Genomic DNA, 3,156 nt, shown 5'->3' with positions numbered 1-3,156 from the left:
CGTCCAATTAATCTGATCACGTGACATTTCTTCCGGTATCTTAATAAATTTTGGCTATTTTTGTTTTCAAAGTGCGATTTTTTAAAACTAGATAAAATGTTTTGTTGGGATCATCAATTTAGCTTAGAATTCCAAACCGTGACCTTCATGTATATGTATACATATATATATATATATATATAAATGCAAATAATTCATCAGTAATATCATAAATTAGCAAATTACTCTCCTATAAAAAATAAATAGTAATTTATCTTCATATATTTTTAAAAATACAGCAATTTACAACCCTACGTTTTTTAAAATAAAACAATTTAACTTCTAAGATAGGAAGGTAAATTGTTTTATTTTTAAAAATATGAGAGAGTAAATTACTATATTATTTTCATAAGGAGATAATTTACTTATTTTTAATATGACAGAAAGATAAATTGTTGTTCACCCTATATATACATCTCCAAGTTGATTCATATTCTTGAGATTGAGTGCAAGAATGGGTTCAGAAGAAGAAGTTAAAGTTATAGGTTCATGTGTAAGCCCGTTCGCTGTCCGAACGATGATTGCATTCAACATCAAGTGTGTTGAGTATAAGCTGATTGAGGAAAATATCTTTAACAAAAGTGCTCTCCTTCTCAAATCTAACCCTATCTACAAGAAAATCCCAGTTCTTATCCATGGCCAACGCCCCATCTGTGAATCACTCGTCATTCTTCAGTATATTGATGAAGTTTGGGCTTCCGGGCCCCCAATCCTCCCTTCTGATCCCTACGGTCGGGCCATAGCCCGTTTTTGGGCTGCTTACATTGATGACAAGGTATGCTTTCGCAATTCTAACATTTGGGATTATTAGAATGTTTCGCGACCAAAGTGATTCCCGCTGGAACTATCCACATTTTGTAATGAACATAGATTTGTTTATTGCACGAAGTTTGTCGGTACGCCACCAAGTATGAAAAATTTTGCAGTTGGCAAAGTTCGTAGAAAGCCATATGGTGTACTTAATTTGTAATGATATTTTATAACATTTTTTAAGAGCTTTCACCTTCACTTAAAAGTTTAAAAATGTGGTAAATTATAAATACTTCTCTTGAATTTTGTCATAATTATAAATGAATTAATTAAATATAATTTACCTTTGTAAAAAATAGAAGAACAATTTATTTTTCTGTGTTATTAAAAATAGAACAATTTACCCTCTAATACGATAGAGAAAGCGGCGAGAGAGGGCGGTGAATCTAGGCGCAGGAAGGGTGTGGCGACAAGGAAGAAGAAAGTGGGAGGAGACGGCGGATTGAGCAGATGGAGGAGGGGGCGGATCTAGGCAATGGAAGGGTGTGGTGATGAGGGAGGAGGAAGTGGGAAGGGGGAAGGGGGAAGGGGATGGAGGAAGAGGGAGGGGCAGCAGATTTGGGCATGGGAAGGGGATGGTGACGGGGGAGGAGGAAGAAGAAAGGGGAGGGGACGATGGCGGTAACAAAGGCTCGAGGGAGGGAGATGGTGTGATAAATTGCTCATTTTCTTTAACACGGGTGGTATATTGCATTTTATCCAATTATAAATACTATATTTTTATTTGAAAAATTATAAGTACCCCTTAATTTTAACATTCATCTAACAATCAACTCATTCCATTAGTTTCCGTTAGATTTTCATTTAATTTTTTTGATGAAATAATCAAAATGCCCTTTTGAATTTATAAATTATAATTTTATAGAATTTTTCAAATTTTTTATTAATATTTCCTATAGATTATTTTACCCACCCTTTTTTTTTATATTTTTTCAAATATATTTTTTATTCATTAAAAAAAATCCAATGAGTACATAACTATCTTAGAATGAGTTTATAACATGATAGAGGTTTTAGGACTTACAACATCATATAAATTTAAGAGAGTTTACTGTAATAATAACTGAAAAATCTATTAAATTAAAATCATATAAATTGATAATTTTACTTCGAGGTCAAAAATTCAAAATGTCAATTATATGCAGCTGATATCACTGTATTTTTGTCGGTCTATAAAATATTTCAAAAAAACAATTGATTGAAGTTACCTCTTTTTTAAAGTAAAAAAAATATATATATAAACTCAGCCAAATAATTACCTCTCAATTGAAGTAAGAAACCCGAATTACAGTTATACATATATATGACGATGATGATGTCGAAAAAATGGACATATTTCAGTTTTTTGCAGCACAATATGCAATCCTGAAAGCAGGGGGAGAGGAAGGCCAGAAGGCTGCGGCAGTGGAGGAAGCAACTCAGATCCTGGTTTTGTTGGAGGACGCCTTCACTAAATGCAGCAAAGGCCGAAAATTCTTCGGCGGCGACAGAATCGGCTACGTAGACATCGCACTGGGAAGTTTCTTGGCGTGGATTAGAGTGATACAGAAGATGTGTGGTGTGAGTTTGCTTGATGAGTGCAAGACTCCCATGTTGTTCCAATGGGCACAACACTTTTGTGCTGATGCTGCTGTTCAGGATGTTCTGCCTGAAACTGATGAGCTCCTGGAGTTTGCTCAACTCTTTGTTGCTAACCTAGGCAAACCTACTGGTTAAGTACGTACTACGTACTATATATTTTAATTTATTTGTTTGAACTGTGTTTGCTCCTGAATTCTCGACTATTTGAGTTCGTACTGAACTAAAATCCATGATTGTTTGATTATACATGATGACATTAGTGCTACGGTTTTTGGTACCCCGTGACTCAAGTGTCGCTTGTTTTCGTTGTCGGAACCTGGTTTGTAGTGCACCTACAGCCATGGACCATGGGACACGGCAGTTAATTACATTCACGTGCTTCGTTTTATATGTACATTTGTTGTCAACTTCACGTTATGAGCCTATTTTGTCGAGTTATAAGTGTACCACCCCAAGTCTCTACCTACCCATTGTCAACATGCATGGGTCATCAATTATTTATAATGATGATTTAAAAATTAAAATTATTCAAATTATAACATATTAGTAATAAAACGATTTGTTTTGTTACGTAATACATATAATTAATGATAATTTTAATATCGTCACTTAACTTTTTATCGCTTATAGCCTCTCTTTTTTTGGTGAGGCGTAAGCACTGGGATAGAATTTATCTTATTTGTGTTCGGAATCATTTAAAGTAGATACTCTATAAACTAATACTCG

The 3,156-nt window shown here is 34.3% G+C and overlaps 1 protein-coding gene across 1 annotated transcript; it reads left to right on the top strand.

Annotated features, from left to right (window-relative positions):
- On the top strand, nt 456-2,824 carry LOC105168164 (glutathione S-transferase U17-like). The gene is made up of 2 exons (XM_011088118.2): nt 456-814; nt 2,191-2,824. Exons 1-2 carry the CDS (start codon nt 494-496, stop codon nt 2,563-2,565), a joined length of 696 nt encoding a protein of 231 aa, XP_011086420.1. The 5' UTR covers nt 456-493; the 3' UTR covers nt 2,566-2,824.

The sequence above is a fragment of the Sesamum indicum genome, linkage group LG8 (genome assembly GCF_000512975.1).
Source record: "Sesamum indicum cultivar Zhongzhi No. 13 linkage group LG8, S_indicum_v1.0, whole genome shotgun sequence".
Classification (NCBI taxonomy): Eukaryota; Viridiplantae; Streptophyta; class Magnoliopsida; order Lamiales; family Pedaliaceae; genus Sesamum; species Sesamum indicum.
This window is presented reverse-complemented; position numbering and strand designations above follow the sequence as displayed.